Genomic DNA, 16,657 nt, shown 5'->3' with positions numbered 1-16,657 from the left:
AGGTTGAAGTGTGCAAGGAGGGGAGGTAGATCCGGGATCTACACTATAAGAAGCTTCCATTCAGGTAGAAAAGTTCTTACCTTGATCATTAGTTCATTAGATCTCCTTTTTGTCCCAAATTAGTGGTTTCAAGCCCTAAAACTTTAAATTCCATGTATTTATGCTTTAAGTTCTGAAAGGACTTCAGATTGGGACCTTATGGACATCCTAGAAGTATAAAGTCTCTGTGGTTGGGGTTATTGAGGTCCCTATTGAGTGTATGACCCCTTGAGAAGCTTGGATTTGCCTTCTTGAGCTCATAAGGCCATGCATGCACGTAAAGTTTGCAACTTTACGTGATAAGCATGCCCTAGGAGCTTAGATCTATGGGTTAGAAGCGTTGCATGTCTCAGTTTTGGTCTGTATGGGGAGTGGGTCGTAGGGACTCGGCGAGTTCTATGAAGATGGTCTTAGACTCGGCGAGTCCTATGAAGATTGCCTAGAACTCGCCGAGTTGTTCTTCAAACTCGGCGAGTCATATGAACTTTCACTAAGTAAGAAGGGATTTAAGTGTTGAAGGTCCAACCCTTCGTATCTGTAACGCCTATGTTTCCGGGCTTGCCATTTTTAGCAATGTAATAGTCTAGGTTAACCTTTGTAACCCGTTTTGAAATAATAAGAGTGTATTATTTGAGTATTATGTGTTTTGTGCTTAATTGCTTAATTATGTGGTTTGATTAATTTAGAATAAAAATAAGCGACAAAATTTAAGTGTCAACTAAACTTGATATCTTTGGATAATGTTGTAGTAGTTGAAACGAGGTTTCCGAATATATATATAGAACGCCCAAATCTGACTTCGTATGAGGAAATTATGATTTATTGAAGTTTCGACTTAGCGGTATGCAGCCCGAAATACTCGATTTGAGATCGAGCAGTTTTTAGTCGAATCAATCTAAATGAGAATCAAAGATCTCGTTGTTGGTATCGAAGCGATGAAAAGTTAGGCGAGAACGGACGTCAAACGAAGAAGTTATGAATTTATAACGAAGTTTTTCTATCCCGGCCTACTAAAAATAATTAATAAAAATAAAGTTAAAATTAGCCGACGGAGTCTAAACGAAAGTTGTAGAGCGTAGTCTCACCTTCGCGTGGATATAAAGAACGTCGAAAACAGAGTTCGTATGAAGTAGATATGAATTTCCAAAGTTTATTAAATAATTAATATTTAAATTTAATTATAAAAGCCAGCATTATCCGAAGAGTAGTCACCGATCTGATCTGAGGTACGCCCCGCGTACTCCGAGGCTCCAGCCTCCTATAAATAGGATGCGAGGGTTGCCGACTCTATTGCTCTTTTTCTCTCTTCTCTCTCCCGTTTTACATCGATTTGCATGCCAGAAGTACCCCGAAGCCCCGGTAATATTCCCGAGTCCCGAAGCAAGTTTCGAAGCCCCGAAGATCCCGAGAAGTGCGATTCCCGAGCCGAAGCTCTGTCCGCGAGAAGTTCGATTTTTGTAGAGATCTTCCAGATCTGCTGAGGATTACTACTTCTGCAAGCCGTAGTGTTGTCCGATCATCTTCTGATCAAGTGAGTGTGTAGTTACTTTCTTCTAACGCATAATTATAAAGTATTTTCTACGAAATACGTGTTATGTGTATATTTTGTGTTATATGTGTGAATGTATATTCACTTTCTTCTATCTCATAGATATGATTTATTCTCTATGAAATACGTGTTATGTGTGTGTGTGCCTCATCTGTTATGTGAAATATGTATTGATTAAAGCATGCTATACAGGTTTTTAAACTATGTATAAAATGTATATTTTTATCTACTAATATGTTGGGTAGAACATGGGTAGATTAGTTGGTGTGTAATAAACAGATGAGAGGCCTCGTTGTTGTTTGATTTAGTCATCTAGTGGAGTTTAGATGACGACCACAGACTTTTCTAGACAGTCCTGTGGAAACATTAGCAGGTTCGCCACCTGTAAGTGTTAATGAACTTGGGTGTTCATTCGCTGTACTCCATCTCCCTCATGGTTGCCTTATTTGACTTATATTGCTGAGGAACCCCCGAAGCATGTGTTGTCGCCCCGATGAAATATTCTTAGACTAGGTCCCTTATGTTAGTTGTCTTAGGGACATAAAGTGAGAATAATGGGAATGGGTAATTGGGTTATTGTTGGTTGGTGGAAATTAAATATAATTATTTATTGTGGGTTGAAAACCCTATATGCTCACCAGGCTCCCAAGCCTGACCCACTCAGTTTTATTTGTATTACAGGAAGTGGCGCAAGGGCATAGGATGGATGAACCATCAAGTTGTTTTGTTTACAAGTCTGTATATGTTTATATTTGTTGAATGACTTGTAATGTTATCGTTTATGCTTATTGGTCTGTATCGGAACATGACACCCCGAGTTTTGATTATATAATGAAAATACATTTCTTTTATGAAATGCTTTGTTAAACATTGTTTTATCACGTTTTGTTTTTGGGAACAAATTCCGCAACTCTTTCAAATCAAAAGGATTTACTCTGAAATTATTTTAAAAGCATAAATGAAAATCTGTCTTTTCCGGCCGAGAGTTTTGGGGATGTCACAGTATCTGCACGAGGGGTGAACAGGGTAACGTAGTCCCAAAACCCCAAATCCTCTTGCGGATGTTCTGGTGAGGATTGGAAGCGAGTGGGGGACCTGCTCGTGGAACTCGGCGAGTTGCTCTCGGACTCGGAGAGTCGGACCACGAGTCGGTTCCATAGTCCCGAGTAGTGAGTCAAGGGTGACTCAGTGAGTGGAAAGAGGGACTTGGTGAGTATGATCGGGTTAGTAGGAGAAGGACTCGATGAGTCTGTGCCACGACTCGGCAAGTCCAGTCAACTGGAAGTTGACTTTGACCAAGACTTGACCTTGGACCAGGGATGGGTCAGTCGATTGACCTAAGGGTATTTATGAGTGACTAATCTATGTTTATGGGTTTGTAGCCGGAGGATTACCGGTGCAGCAGCCAAACGTCTAGCGGTCAGACCTTCGGTAGCTACTCTTCGAGGTGAGTTTCCTTCCAGTAGTAACGGGTCTAAGGCACCAAGGCCGGCCCGTATAGACGAGATGTTAGTATTAGAGTGTGGGCCGAGCCCGTATCTCTTGGTTGAGTTGATTATGATATATGCCAGTATGATAGAATTGTCTATACTCGTTGTCTGTGTGATACTTGTACATTATGGGTTAGCAGCTGAGTGTGGGCGAGGCCCGTATCTCTCTGAGAGTGGAGTGTGGGCGAGGCCCGTATCTCCCAGATAGTGGAGTGTGGGCGAGGCCCGTATCTCCCAGCTAGCGGAGTGTGGGCGAGGCCTGTATCTCCCAGCTAGCAGAGTGTGGGCGAGGCCCGTATCTTCATGAGTGTAGGCGAGGCCCGTATCTCCTAGCTGTTCATTGTATGTTTGTATGGTATGAGGTATTATGGGGGGAACTCACTAAGCTTTATGCTTACAGTTTTCAATTTTGGTTTCAGGTACCTCTTTTTCGAAGGGGAAGGAGCTGGCGCGGTAGCGGCCCATCATACACATGCCTCATATTCCGCACTATGAGATCTTCCTGGGGATTTGTACTATGACATTTATTATGTTTTATGAAAATGTTTTCCAGACATGTGATATCTTTTATGAAATGTTATGATCGGTGAACGTTTTATTTCTAATGTTTTACTAAGTATATGTTTTAAAAATGAAATTTTTGGCTCGTATTTTTGGGACGTTACAGAAAAAGACATAACTACGAAATGGAAATGGGTGAGCAGCTCCAGTCAACCCAATTTCCACAAATTTCCTTGCCCCTGTTCTTACACCATAAATATGATGTAGCAATTTTATTATCAGCAATTCTTGTAGACGAGTACCTCGCTTTCTTGAAGTGTTTGTCATTCCTCGCTAACCAGACACTCCAAAGTAAGCAGTAAAAAATGGTATTGATTATTTGCCTTTTCCGGGGACAGTTCCCCCATGAAGCCGCATAATCCAGAAAGTCAATAACCTTATCAAATTGTCTGTGACTGAAACCTATCCATTTGAAAATCCAATCCCTCACATTACTCGTGAATTCACATTTGACCAACAGGTGATCCACGGATTCAGTTACCTTTTCACATATAGGGCATAGTGAATTAGTGACTGGAATACCCCTTTCCTGTAATGTCTCAGCCACCGAAATTCTCCCCAATGAGGCCCTCCAAACCCAACATCTAACCTTTAGTGGAATAACCTTATTCCAAGAGACTGGTTTTCCATTGTTGTTCATTGTTTTGGAATCTATTAAGCTACGAAGCCTCCTAATAGAGTAATCACCATCAGATGTCAAGTTGAAATGGAAGCCAAAGTTAGAATTTGGCTTGCTGCTCAAGTGTTCGAAGCTACAATATAGTCAAATTAGTTCATTTAGGGATGTCGCATCTTGTGGGTCCCGTTTCCAATTCCAATTGAATCCTGTGGAAGATATGCGATCATTCACCCAACATAGCTTGCTTTTTTCAAGGGAATACAAGGAAGGGAACCTTGATTGAAATGAAACTTCTCCACACCAAACATCTTTCCAGAACATGATGGGAGTACCCGTACCAGGAACAAAAGAGAATATTTGATTCTGATGAATGTTTAGTTCAAACATGCATTTGATTGATTTGGCCACATTGTTCCAAGCACCTGTTAAAGTTTTCCTGGCTATGTAATTGGCAGGCTTACGATTTAAGTTATGAATGCTTGTAATTACTTTATTCCAAAGCTTGTCCCTGCTATTTATAAGCTTCCACCACCATTTAGTAATTAGGGCTATGTTTTGAGCTTTGAGAGTGCCAACACCTAGACCACCTGCTTTTATCAGAGCTATGACCTTTGTCCATTCCACCCAGTGTATCTTTTTCTTATCCTCACTACCACCCCATAGAAAGCTGCGCCTGATCTTTTCGAGAATCTCAAGAACACCATTGGGGGCCCTGAATAATGACATGTAGTAAGTGGGAAGGTTGTTTAGGACTGATTTGATCAATGTGAGTCTACCTCCGAAGGATAATGATTTTGCTTTCCATGTTGAGAGCCTAGACTGAAATTTATTGACAATTGGATCCCAATTTTTTTAAGAGACATATTAGCTCCTACAGGTACACCCAAGTATATGAACGGAAAGGTACCCGTCTTGCATCTTAAAACCCTTGCCATATGGGATAATTCATTGGGATTGGTACCAATACCAAATAGCCTGGACTTAGAAAAGTTCACTTTGAGTCCAGAGGAGATATGAAAACATTTGTGAATCTGGGCTAAATTCCTTATGCTTGCTGGCTCCCAGAGGCCTGCAAAGATAGCATCATCGACATAGAATAGACGCGAGATAGAAGGCCCATTGTGAGGAAGTTTGATACCATGGATTAAGGATTTATCGCAGGCGGTTTTAATGGCAACGTTTAAACCTTCCATTGCAAGTAGAAACAAAAAGGGGGATAGGGGATCACCTTGACGTACCCCCTTTGATATGGAAATTTCATCAGTGGGCACCCCATTAACTAGTATTGAAGCTTTTGAGGATTTGAGACATTCATGGATCCAATTTCTCCAAGTAACACCAAAACCAGTTTGATCTAGAATTGAATCGAGATATCTCCAATTGATAGAGTCAAAGGCCTTCTCGAAATCAACTTTGAAAAGGAACGCTTTTACTTTGTTCTTTTTTGCCCAGGAATGAATCTCATTTAACATTAACGGTCCGTCTAGAATATGACTTCCTTCAATGTAAGCAGACTGAACTTCATCAATTACTAAACTAATTACTGATTTTAAGCGAATGGCAAGGATCTTGGCCTATACCTTGTACATACTTCCAAGTAAACAAATAGGGCGGTAGTCACCAAGTGCTAATGGATCAGAGACCTTGGGAGCTAGAGTGATGAAAGAAGAATTGCAACCATTACTGATTTATCCATATGTTTGAAAATATCTCACAAAATTAAAAATGTCGCTTTTCATGATTTCCCATTTTGCTTTGATAATTTTGAAAGTAATGCTATCAGGACCAGACGCCTTATCACCACCACATTGCCAAATAGCATTTTTGATCTCATCTAAAGAGACGGGGGACTCCAGGTAGGCACTTTGGGCGGATGAAATTTTTCTGAATCTTGAATTGATCAGTAGAGGTCTCTCACACCAGTCTTCACGGAACTTTGATGAGTAAAAGTTGTATATTTCTTGCTTAATATTTGCTGGACATGTGGACCAGGAGCCATTGATTATGAGACCATGGATTTTGTCCTTCCTGATTCTATTTTTGAGAGAACCATGAAAGAATAACGAATTTTCATCACCCTCAGTTATCCATTTTACCTCTTCCTTTTGTTGTAAATCTAGTTTTTCCAAACGTTCTAGCTCAATAAGTTTAACTTTACATTCCTTCCAAGATCCTCTTTCCTCCTCAGTTAGAGTTCTTTCTTCCATCACTTTTTCCAAATCAGTTATCATCTTTTTTGTTTGAGCCACCTGCCCACCCAATTTCATAACATGATCTTTCTTCCAATTGCGAGTGGCGTTCTTCACCCATTTGATTTTCGCCTTGAGCAAGATATCTGGAGTACCAAAACCCCTAAAAGTGCTCCAAGAGTTATTGAATACCTCGTTAAAACCGGACAATAACAACCAAGAATTGTAGAATCGAAAAAGGTAGGGTTCCAAAATTGGCCTTCGAGTGTATTAAAATAAGAGGTGAGTGATCGGAGTGTTCTTTAGCAAGGGCAGTGACTGTTGAATGAGGTTGCATCTGAATGAATTGATTACATACAAGAAAACGATCAATTTTGCTTAATTTGGAGCCATCATCTCTTAGATAGGTGAATTTACAACCCCCCATGGCGAATTCCTTTAGACCAAATTCACAGATGAATTTATTAAAATCGGAGGAGGAATATTTGCAGAAAGAGGAACGTAGTCTTTCTTCCGGTTTACGCACGACATTAAAATCGCCAAAAATTGCCCAACTTCACTTTATAATATCCTTTAGTGACAATATTTCCGCCCACAGTTCCCGTTTATCTGAGATGGATTGAGGTCCATAAACATTAACCATTGAAATGGTATCTGAGAATCCCTTCCAATGTCCCGAGATCGCAAGAAAATTCTTACTCTTGATAACATTATGCTTTGTAAAGATCAATGGGTCCCATATGCTAAGAAGCCCACCAGATCTACCTTGAGATTCAACAAGTTCAAACTCAAAATTCGGACTTCCCCAGCATCCCTTTATATAAATATTTCCAGGATCAGCAACATGTGTTTCTTGAATTCCAATGAAATCAACCTTGTGACCCATTTTGATCTTCCGTATCCACTCATTTAATTTTTAAATTATGAATAATAAAAAGTATTATTTCAAAAAATTTTGAACAAAATATAAATGATCAAGACAAAATATCTATTTTTAAAGAGAGTTTTGTTTTATATATATTATACTAGATTATAGTCCGCGTTAAACGCGGGAAACGCATAAAAAAACATATAATCGTTTATAGATATTGTATAATGAGTATAAAAAAATATATGGTTATTGGTATTATTGAAATGTGTAGAAAATACATTAAAAACGATAAATATATATAATCATTGAAAGATCTCTTTGTAGACATCATTTTTTTATTTTATTAGTTGAACGACTTTTCTCGTTTCATATAGTTATGATATTTATATATTTATAAGCATTTTAATTAGACGTTCCTTGCATAATAATGTTACCTAATTTAAACATATATTGACAACCAATATACCGTTTTTTCTATTGCATTAAATATTGACAATTATTTCATTTATTCAAACAAAGTTATGTAATATAATTTATAAAATGTTAAATGTTATATAGATTTAATTTTAATATATCATCAATGGAGATTCTTTTCTAAATCATGATTGGTTTATTTTAAATTGATTATAAATATAAATGCTAGCTTTTATGTTTGTTCTTATTTATTTAGTGTTCGCAATAACTTTGCATTAGTTTTGACGCAACTTTGAATAATTTTAGTATATCATCAATGTAATTTGATATATCTGTCAATTATATGAAATATCAAATAATGACATTTCATTACTATTGTGATAATTTAGTTTATATATTGTATTTTCACTAATCTTAACGGTCTTATTTTTTCTAATAACCGTAACGCTTTTACTAAATGTACTTTTTACAAATCTCCTAATATCTTATAATTTTTATCTTACTTTATAATTTTTCATAACTATGTTATTTTCAAGATTGACTGCTTTAATAGTGTTTTTTTTTTCAGTATATTCAATTTTATATTTCATTGTACAACATCATCGTTTGTATGTATTCTGAAATTTCACTTTAAAAATGTTTAATGTTTACACCTTGATATTAATTTTTTTAATAAACTCATGTAATAATTATGGAATATATATCTCATTTTAATTAACATTCACTTCCTTTATTATATCAAATTCCTCATTAAACGGATATACTTTTGGAAAATAATAATTATAATAGGGCAGCATTATCTAAGACGTAAATGTTTGATATACTTTTGGAGAAAAAAAAATCAGGATCATTAAAAAAAATTATATAAAGAAAATACAAATTTAAATTTGTTGAAATTATGGATGAAATTACTGGCGAAAATTTATTTTGGAGGGAGTTGTATTTTGTAAGGTATAATAATATTACAAAATTTGAAATATCTATATATGTTGTGTAAATTAATAAATTTTATTGTTACTATACAAAGATAAAAAAGTAGGTTGATATGATATACAAAAACATAATAATTTCAATGATATTTTAAAATCATGCCAAAATTAACCGGATTCTTATGACATAAAAATGAAAAAAAAATCATAATCATCTCTAATATATAAAAGTAATATTTTCGTAATTAATGTCACTTCCCAAGATAGTTAGTTTTAGTTTTGTTAAAAGTACCTAATATCTTTTCATGTTTATTTGAAAAGTTTCAGAAAAGTAGTTAACTAATTTCATATAATTTGTGATAAAGAAAATCGAAATATATGAATACATACATTTGATATAGGAAAAAAAATAATCGAAAAAAATATAAAAAGCGAAAGAAGGTACTGATCTTCTAGCGCACAAGAGTGAATGTTTATAGCAGAGAATGATGATGAAAGTCATAAGCAATATTAACGATGTTGTAGGAGAATGTTTGAAAATAAATGTGAGTCGCGGATTCAATGATGAATCGTATATGTATGTGATAATTTGAATATAATTTTTCGGTATTAATGATTTCCTAATAAAAAAAGATTTTATATTAATGGTTTACTAATATAAACAGATTTATATTAATGGTTTACTAATATAAACAGATTTATATTAATGGTTGATAGGCATTGATTGAAATGATCTATTAGTAATATGTTTTTAAAATTGACCATATTAAAATCTTCATAACTGAAAATTGAAGATGTAAAATATGGAAAACTTTCATTGGAATTAAATACATTCTATTTCAACGAATGTAAGTTATTGATTGATGATTGGAAAACATTTATTGGAATTAAATATATTCCATAAGGGAAAGATGATGTCAGCAATTTGATCTAAGGGTGGAAAAAATAAGATTGAAATACAATCAATGGTTCAGATTATTTAAGATGATGTCATAAGGTTTCTCTTTTAGTAATATTTAAGATTACTCATATAATAATATATTTTATTTTAACATTTTTTTATCTGAAATAATAAAACGGAAGGAATACTTAGCAATCACAAATTCACAATACATTAAAAAAAATTATATATTTATACGATATGTACATACGAGGACAAACTTAGAGCTACAGAAAAATACTCCGGTTCGTATGCACGACGCCGTTGGCCAATTCTCACGACCAATTTTGTAGTAATTGCCGGCGACAACTTAACGGTCGCCAACTACTACACCCCCGCTACTTTCCCAATTCACCTCCTCCAAAATTCCATACCATACATACCATTATACCAATACCCCTTCTCTCTCCATAACCCCCCCATAAATACATATACTCTTTCTTAATCAGCAGCTTAAAAACCCTATCTACTATATCTGAGATCAAAATTTCTTATTCAAGTCATCTATCGTCAATTTGTTGTGGGTATTCGAAGTGGACTTCCACAATTCATACATACAGCTGAAACTTTGAACCGATTTTGAGTATTCGATTGTTAATTTTTTGTGGGTTTCTAATTCGTCTGGGTTTAATGGATCGATGATGATGAATTCCTGAAGTGGAAAGGACTGGTAGAATCATGAGCAGTAGAAGCCGACCGTTGGTGCATCCGTTTGATGTTGAGGTTCCTCAATTGAGAGAAGAAGCCGCTGTTAATAATGGGGATCCACATGAAGATACTGTGATAATGAAGGACGTTCAAGGGATGCCCGGAACATCCGTCGGCCTCGCCTTGCGTCTATTTCAATTCGCTTTCGCCGCCGTTTCAGTTGCTGTCATGGCCGCCACCAGTGACTTCCCTTCCGTCACCGCTTTCCGGTAACTGTTATAAAGATCAAAACCCTATTCTTAACCTCTACTTTTCATATCATTGTAGTGTGTATTATGCCGATTTCATGATGAATCGGGTTCTTTTTTCCATCCAGGTACCTTGTTGCAGCTCTAAGCTTGCAATGCCTGTGGAGTCTTTCGCTTGCCATTGTTGATGTTTATGCTCTTTTAGTGAAGCGTTGTTTAAGAAATTCAAGAGTTCTTGGTTTCTTCACTATCGGAGATGGGGTAAAGATAGTTTAATTAGTATATATAATGTGGAACTTTAGCTCAAAAATCTTGATTTTGGTTTTGTTTTGTTTGAAAATGCAGATTACATCTACGCTTACATTTGCAGCAGCTTGTGCATCTGCAGGAATAACTGTTCTTATCAGTAGCGACTTCAATAATTGTGCAGAAAATCATTGCACAAGGTTTGAAACTTCAACTGCAATGGCTTTTGTTAGCTGGTTTTTGGTTTTCCCTTCATTTTTCTTGAATTTTTGGTCTCTGGCATCGAGATAATAGCATCCAAAATGTGGCACTATGCATCATAAGGAGTTTAGTATAATTTTTTTTGGTGGAAATACTTGTATATATAGAATTTGACGATGAGTTTTTGATTAATTGGAGTTTATTATATTTTCTTTTTGGTGTATGAATATGATGGGTGAAAAGTAAGCAAACGTGGGATTGGATTATGTACATGCATTTTGGAGAGGAAAAAAGAGAGTATGATATACTAGTATTTGTATTCACGAGTTTGCAAGAAATAAAAAAGAAAATAGTTTGGTTTAATTTTTTTGGAGTTAACAAAATAGAAAATAAGGCTAATGATTTTTGAATTATGTTTTTTTTTTGGTTAAAAATAGATTATGTTAATAACAATTTTGTCAATTAAAAGACTTCTAGCTCAGCAGGATCTAATGTTAAAAAAATAATTTGGTTAGGGTTTAAGTCTTGTTCTTTATATAGGTGAAATAATTTAGGAGTAGTTTAATATATTTGTTGTTTAGAAAAAAAAAGGTCAATAGTAAAGTTATAAAACTTGTGTTTCTCTTATAAGGGAAATATTTTCTAAATTATTTTTATTATGGAAATAAAATCATTATTTTATATTTTTAAATAGAAAATAAAGTGAAATCGAAGAGTCTCTAGAAAAGTATTTATATTTTGGGCTTAATATAAAAAAAAAAGATTTTTAAGTGGCATTTTTTGAAAATAAAATGAGTTTTCAGTGGATTTTAGAAAATGCAAGTTTTGCTAAAAAAAAAAAAATAAAGAATATGAGGATAATATATTTCTGTCCGTATTATCTAAGATAAAAGAGAGAATATAATAGCATTTCTCAAATAGATTGATACTAGCTGTGAGACCCGTGTATTACACGAGTTTATAAAAAAAAATTAATATAAAATTATAAGCATTACATATTTTTTAAAGTAATAACTTTACATAAATACAAAGAATATAATAAATAAAGTAAATAATAAAGGTTGTAGAGCATTTATTATGAAATTTAATAGAATGATCTACTTTACATATATAAATCTCATTAAAATGTGGATTTTAAATTTAAAAAAAATAAAAATTTAAGAAAATGACAAGTGGAAAAGAAATATTTCAAAAACTCTTAGAAAATGACACATGTCAAATTTAATGAGAGCATGACATTTGGCAAAATTAATTTTTATTTATTAAGTTAGATTACAAGAAAACAATACTCTCTATCTTATCTATATTATTTGATCACATTGAGAAAATGCAATAAATTTATAGTAAAAATACATAAAGAAGATACTAAGATTATAGTAAAATAGTATTCTTTATCTAGTTATAATTATCTAGATCGAGTCTTGATAACCTGGGTATAAGATTACACCAAACATATAGTAAGATAATATTTTGTCTAATCAAGATTATTTGGATCAAACAAAGAAAATAAATGTAATGTTACTATAAGATCGCTTTAAAAATTAATATGATACTAATATTCTCCATCTTGTAAGCTTGCAATAAAAGAACTATTAGGATAATATTCTCTTACTGGTCCAGATTATATTATAAAAATATAATACAATCAAACTAAAATAATTAAATATGCAATAAACAGTCTTGTCTAATAGATGAAAGTTTTTTTTTTTTTTTTTAATTTTATTTTATTTTATTTTTATTTTTTTGACACTTGTTTCATTATCATTCAATTTGTCAAATGTCATTTTGTTAATATTTTGATTTTTTTCCACATGTCATTTTATGAGTTTTCTATTTTATTAAATTATAAATAATAGTTTAATGTAATAATTATAATAAATATAGTAACAAATGAATATTAATGTCATTAATAAACTTGCATCTTAATTTCAAAATTCTTAAAATTAAAGTTTATTAGTTTTTTTTTAATTTAAATTATTTGTTTAAATTTAAAAGATAAAAAAATATTTATATTATAATAATTCATTAATTTTCTTATTTTCTTATAAATTCAAAGTTTTCAAATATTTTGATCCTTATATTTAATTTTTTTAAATTAATTCATATAATATATAAGTTTCACAACTAATAAAATAATAAAATAAAATAAAAATAAATTACAAAAATCAGCCAACAAAACCACCAAACTCACATATGGTATATATTATTTAATATTTATTATATTTTAAACATTATTTATATTTATCCTATGTGTATTTATTTTTATAACACAGAAAATAAAACCTGCGCAGCTATTCTTCTCCTACTCGACACTCGTCAATCGAGTTCTCGTCTTCTCGACCTAATCGAATAATCAATATAGACATCGCCTAGCGTCTTGAAGCCTTGGAAGCTTGGAGCCTGTCGGCTGAATCGACATTGGAGGGTGGAGGGCCGGAGGCTGTCAATCTTCTGAGTTCTCGACCTATCGGTAATTCTTCTGAAATGGTTTAAGGCTTTTTTACACTTCTGAGTGAATCCAAGTGTGTATGTTTGATTGTTTGCTGTTTCTGTTGAACAAATCTGTAGGCAAGTATGTATTTATGTTTGCTATTTGCTTGTTTCCTGTTGAACAAATCACTGATTTTATGATATTTTGATCAATATATTGTCCAATTTGGATGTGTTCTAATGACCAGAGCTTTAGGGCCCTAATTGGAGTTTTCTAAGCTTTAGGGCCCTATTCTTTGGTGTTCTCAATCTCACACTCGACCATTAGTTTTGCAGAATGGAAACAACAGAAGATACCAGATTGAACTCTGAAATAACAGAGAAAGTTGTCCAGATTTTTTCACATTTCATGGAAAGGTTAGCATAGGGATTTCGTTCATAACAAAAGAATATTCATGCGTAAATTCTTTTTGAAATTTTATGTAATTTAACACGTTTGTTTCATCACTTCATGGTAGGGTTGCCAAATATGAGGAGCAAGTAGTTGCAGGGAATAGATTTCTGGATACCTTTCGTCAAGCTCTTGGTGAATTTCTTCAATTTCATGTTTTTTATTAAAGATAGTAAAAAAAAATCAAGTTTCTCTGTTCTAAAATTACAAAATTTTATGCAGATTTCATTCGAAGATCCTCCATTGGCAACACATCACAACTCTTTGAAAACGTCATTAAAGCTAACAACACTGATAGAATGCAATCTTACATTAAAGCTGGATATACACACGCTTCTGATAGAGCTGAAAATCTCAACAAGTGTAAGTCATTTTTTAAATATTATAATGATTTTGAAATTTACTGAATTATGTTTCAATGACTTTTTGTTGTTTGCGATATGCATACAGAAGTGCATAAAAGCCATATCCAATTGTTGGATATTGCAAATAAAGGTATAACATTCATACCTAAAAAACCACTGCTATTTTTGTTCTTTCTAGTCTTTATAAATTATAAATGGAATTAATTTTTTCCACAGAAAATAACATTATCAAAGAACTTGAATCCCTTGTTGAGGATTTAAATCTAGCAATAGAATCTGCAAATGAAACCTTACCACAAGATCTTACTCCTGATTTGGATGATATATTCAATGAGGTTAGTTCATGCCATTTTTTTTTGAAGTGGATTAATCTTTATAAAGAATTGCCCTATATACAAATTTATAGGAATTTATTAATTTTCAGGAGCAAAAAGTGTCATTTGCCCCTGAGAAATCTAAGGTTATTGATTATGCAACCATGGTAGCTTTGGTATATAGCATGGTGAAAAAGGATTACCTTATGCAGGTAATTATTGACTTGTTTATTGCTACATTTTTTCTTTCGATATTTAATGAACAAATAAATTAAAGTACATTATGATTGTAACAAACATTAGAATGTTGTTTTGTTTACAGGAAAAAATTGTTTCTACACTTAATCTAAAGACATCATCAGGAGAACTAGAGACATATTGTTTGATGTGGTCATTACGCCCTTTTGTGAATGATGAAATTATGCAAAAAGCTTGGAGACTAATTCCATAACTCCTTTTGAATCATTTCAATGTAATCAGAAAATCATGAACGTTTTAGCTTTTAATTCTAAGATTGTTTTTGGATAAAGTTAATTAATTAATCAAAATAAAAGTTAAAAAACATCTCTAATTTCAGTTGCAAATGCTACCTAAACACCTAATTACTCTTTCACAAAACATACAAACTTGTTTCAAATTTGCACATCCTTCAACTTCTCTCCTCTTCCTTTAATGGCTTCACAACATCTTCAATGACAGTTCGCCGGATAGTCACCGGAAAAAGCGGATTAGGTGGTGGTGGCGGTGGTGCTACACCCATTCGTGGCGGCAGAGCAGAGAAAACAGGAATCGCGTTACGTATAGTGACAGGTGGCGCGATCCTACAATGAGCCATGAAGCGGCCCACAGGAACATATGGTGGTGCTTCAGCTGCAGGGAACTTGTGGGCCCGGGTTTTGGTAGTTTTAGGGTGTATTAAAGGAAGGATTTTTGAAGTTGTTGTAGATGATTGAGGTGATTGTGTAGTAGCTAGTTTTGGTTTTGGTGTTGGAAACTTAATTGGAAAGGGTATATTAGTCATTTTTGCCTTTAACCTAAACTTCTGTAAAGCACGAGCTACTGTGACATGTTCTTGCTCCTCAATCTCAATGTTACCCTTTTGTAATGAAAAAGTTTCTGATTGTTGGGCCACTAAACAACAGAGAAGATGATGATATCAATTATCAATTATCAAAAATTAAAACAGTCACATTAATACAAACTACAAAGATCATGTAGACTTACAGAGTTTTAGAGATAACCAAGCAGACATGGCTGCGTTTTTTTCAGCTTGCTTCTTGTTCTTAGCTGCTTCACCTGTAAATATGCAACCAGCCAAATCTACAGTGCAGGTGAACACAGGGAAATGCCCAAGTCCCGATCTAGTGGTTGTGTATGTTGGTAATGACGATCCTACCCTTTGAGACACCTCTTGCAAAAGGTTCTTGTACACCCCTGTTTCATCCTGTATGCCATGGAAATTGGAGCATAAATGTATAATCATATGTGATTTATAAGTGAAGTATGAAGAACAAACGGTGGAATTGGAAAAACGGAAAATGGAAAATGGAAAATCAACTCACCAGTATTTTAGCAGCTAAAGAATTAGAGGGGCCATGGGTAGCAAGGGAATTGAGAGCCACCTCAGCGGCGGAATGCTCCGCCTGTCTCAGCGTCGTGCAGTAGTTCCGGCACTCATATGTATCGCCGTTGAAGTTGACAGTGGCCTTGAAACGCGGCGCGTGATCTGGACCTTCTCTTATACACGTATACGATGGCAAGTTAAAGCAGCTCCTCTGAGCCAGCTCTTGAAGCTGGTTCTTATACATTTCTTTCTCTGAAATCGATCTCGAAGAAGAAAAAAGGCCCAAATCTCTCTTCTGTTAACTTCAATCAAACCGTCTAGTAGTAATGCTGATCGTCGATTTCGATCCGAACATTCAAAGATCGTTATCTAGGGTTTGGCTTTTACAGACAAAACTTGTATGTGTGTGCATATATACGTGTATCAACGTATCGATATAGACAGATAAAGCAGAGAGATTTTGCAGAAGTACGAAAACAACAAAGCGAGAGTGTGAGAGAGAGAAAGAAAAAGAGAGGTTTGTCGGTATCTGAGAGACTGAGAGATTCGGTAAATGAGATGCGGTACATGGCATGGCATGTATTTTGAC

The 16,657-nt window shown here is 34.2% G+C and overlaps 3 protein-coding genes across 5 annotated transcripts; 2 read left to right on the top strand and 1 right to left on the bottom strand.

Moving 5' to 3' along the window:
- Positions 1-9,813: 9,813 nt before the first annotated feature.
- On the top strand, positions 9,814-11,165 carry LOC145070979 (CASP-like protein 5A1). Its single transcript, XM_079017930.1, has 3 exons — positions 9,814-10,518; positions 10,626-10,758; positions 10,843-11,165. Exons 1-3 carry the CDS (start codon positions 10,280-10,282, stop codon positions 11,032-11,034), a joined length of 564 nt encoding a protein of 187 aa, XP_078874056.1. The 5' UTR covers positions 9,814-10,279; the 3' UTR covers positions 11,035-11,165.
- Positions 11,166-13,224: 2,059 nt separating this feature from the next.
- On the top strand, positions 13,225-15,543 carry LOC145069893 (FAD-binding protein). 3 transcript variants are annotated; one of them, XM_079016836.1, is made up of 9 exons: positions 13,225-13,414; positions 13,711-13,791; positions 13,893-13,960; positions 14,048-14,188; positions 14,279-14,320; positions 14,407-14,525; positions 14,615-14,716; positions 14,827-14,976; positions 15,204-15,543. In XM_079016836.1, exons 2-8 carry the CDS (start codon positions 13,712-13,714, stop codon positions 14,953-14,955), a joined length of 681 nt encoding a protein of 226 aa, XP_078872962.1. In that variant the 5' UTR covers positions 13,225-13,414; position 13,711; the 3' UTR covers positions 14,956-14,976; positions 15,204-15,543. The 3 variants fall into 3 exon arrangements, with proteins under 3 accessions (XP_078872962.1, XP_078872963.1, XP_078872964.1); XM_079016837.1 differs by having other exon boundaries at positions 13,703-13,791; XM_079016838.1 differs by lacking the exon at positions 14,827-14,976.
- LOC145069891 (double-stranded RNA-binding protein 6-like) lies at positions 15,059-16,629 on the bottom strand. The gene is made up of 3 exons (XM_079016835.1): positions 16,067-16,629; positions 15,729-15,948; positions 15,059-15,635 (listed from the first exon to the last, which is right to left on the bottom strand). Exons 1-3 carry the CDS (start codon positions 16,310-16,312, stop codon positions 15,154-15,156), a joined length of 948 nt encoding a protein of 315 aa, XP_078872961.1. The 5' UTR covers positions 16,313-16,629; the 3' UTR covers positions 15,059-15,153.
- Between the last annotated feature and the right edge of the window lie 28 nt (positions 16,630-16,657).

This window comes from Lactuca serriola, chromosome 8 (assembly GCF_051521515.1).
Source record: "Lactuca serriola cultivar US96UC23 chromosome 8, Lser_US96UC23_V15, whole genome shotgun sequence".
In the NCBI taxonomy this organism is placed as follows: domain Eukaryota; kingdom Viridiplantae; phylum Streptophyta; class Magnoliopsida; order Asterales; family Asteraceae; genus Lactuca; species Lactuca serriola.
The sequence above is the reverse complement of the archived record's forward strand: the minus strand, read 5'-3'. Positions and strand labels throughout refer to the sequence as shown.